The sequence below is a fragment of the Sinocyclocheilus grahami genome, unplaced genomic scaffold, assembly GCF_001515645.1.
Source record: "Sinocyclocheilus grahami isolate Dianchi unplaced genomic scaffold, SAMN03320097.WGS_v1.1 scaffold460.1, whole genome shotgun sequence".
NCBI classification, from domain to species: domain Eukaryota; kingdom Metazoa; phylum Chordata; class Actinopteri; order Cypriniformes; family Cyprinidae; genus Sinocyclocheilus; species Sinocyclocheilus grahami.
This window is the reverse complement of record NW_015505639.1, coordinates 963,515-965,243: the sequence shown is the minus strand read 5'-3', so window position 1 is coordinate 965,243 and position 1,729 is coordinate 963,515. Positions and strand designations below refer to the sequence as shown.

Sequence of the window (1,729 nt, the reverse complement as noted above, 5' to 3'; positions counted from 1 at the left end):
CTATCTATCTATCTATCTATCTATCTATCTATCTATCTATCTATCTATCTATCTATCTATCTATCTATCTATCTATCTATCTATCTATCCATCAAATGTATTGAAGTATGTGATTATGGTTAAAATGAAACACATTTATGAAGTATGCTACCTGAGCCACTTCTTTAGCAGCGAAGAAGTTGTGATAGGAGAGGCTGACGGTGTCTGGTCCCGTCACGATGGTCAGCGCTTTGGCCAGATGATGGCTGTCAGGAAAATCCATGTTGAAGACGTTACGGACCTTTGGATGCTGAAAGAGGAAGAAAATCATAAGACATTGCTTGAGAATATGAAACGTTGTCTACCTAAACACTAAAACAACACTTCAGATTTCTGAAAGTCACTGCATCAAACATCAAAATGTTAAAGCAAGTGACGTTTAGGAGGGAAAACTCTAGAAGCTTTAAACATCTCATCCATGACGTCTGCTTTCCATACATGAGCCATCAAGAACAACCCAGACCGGCAAACAAATCCGGCTTCATGCAAATGTGTGAAGGGAGAAACGCGAGGTCAACAGCTGTGTGTGTGCGGAGAGACAAAGAACACCATTTCATTTATATAGAAACATTCATATATCAAATATAACATCAATAACATCATATCTAATAGTATTTTAAAATGTGCATGTCAAAAATGCTTCTCTAATGCAAGATGCTTTGGATAATGCATCTGCTAAATGCATAAATCTAAATGTAAAAACCAACAACTTTGTGAGATGAAATCATTTGTGTCTGTTAATGCTGTATGTCAGCAGTTGCTGTGGTTCTTCGATGTGAACATGAGTTGACTGTGGTTGATGTGATTGCTGTGTAAGTGGATGTTTCTGCTGAACGCTGCTGTTTGCAAGGCAAATTCACACAAATGCTCAAATGCAACAGTGAACTCAAACACTGACACTCCGTCTGAAGGCCGGCAGGTCTGTTTAGTCATGAAGAAAACTGAGTTATGCAACACAAAACACATTACATAACATGGATAGGGCACATACTTTAGGGAGTTTGGCATATTTTCCCGCTCTTGTGTCCCTGATGGTTGCGATATCCAAAAACTCAGTTTCCTGTGGGACGGAGAGACACAGGATGTGACATCACAGATAATACACAGAATAGGATACAGAATTTCTGTTGTTCTAACAGTAGAGCATGATGTTAGCAACGCCAAGGTCATGGGTTCGATTCCTGTAATGGATGAGAAAATGAATAAAGAATAGGGCAAACACTCTAAAAAAAATCTAATATTATTTAACTAATTATTTCAATAATTGCAAACAAGACCTTACAAATCACATTATGTTGTGTAAAGTTTTCTTATTGTTAACTGAAACTATTATAAATTATTTTTGTTAATTGAAATGAAGCTAAAGTATTACATTAAAATGAATAATAAATACACCTTAAAAGGTAAAAATTGAAACTTAGAAATGTTGCCTTGGTTTAGGTTGAAGTATTAAAATGACTAAAACTAAAACCAAAAGAAAAAATAAACTAAATAGAAATATTTAAAAAATAAATATGACAAAAGCACATAACACACTTACAAATACTTAAAATTAAAGCTGAAATATAAAAATAAAAGCTCATTCAAAATATTAATAAATACTATCACACACACACGCACACACACACACACACACACACACACACACACACACACACACACACACACACACACACATATATATATATAT

At 34.9% G+C, this 1,729-nt stretch overlaps 1 protein-coding gene across 1 annotated transcript in view; it reads right to left on the bottom strand.

Annotated features, from left to right (window-relative positions):
• LOC107552879 (1-phosphatidylinositol 4,5-bisphosphate phosphodiesterase beta-2-like) overlaps window positions 1–1,729 on the bottom strand; it is a 41,212-nt gene that overhangs the window by 36,912 nt on the left and 2,571 nt on the right. The window contains 2 exon segments of the mRNA XM_016234917.1: window positions 152–289; window positions 1,031–1,099. Of these exon segments, the coding sequence (XP_016090403.1) occupies window positions 152–289; window positions 1,031–1,099 (207 nt within the window).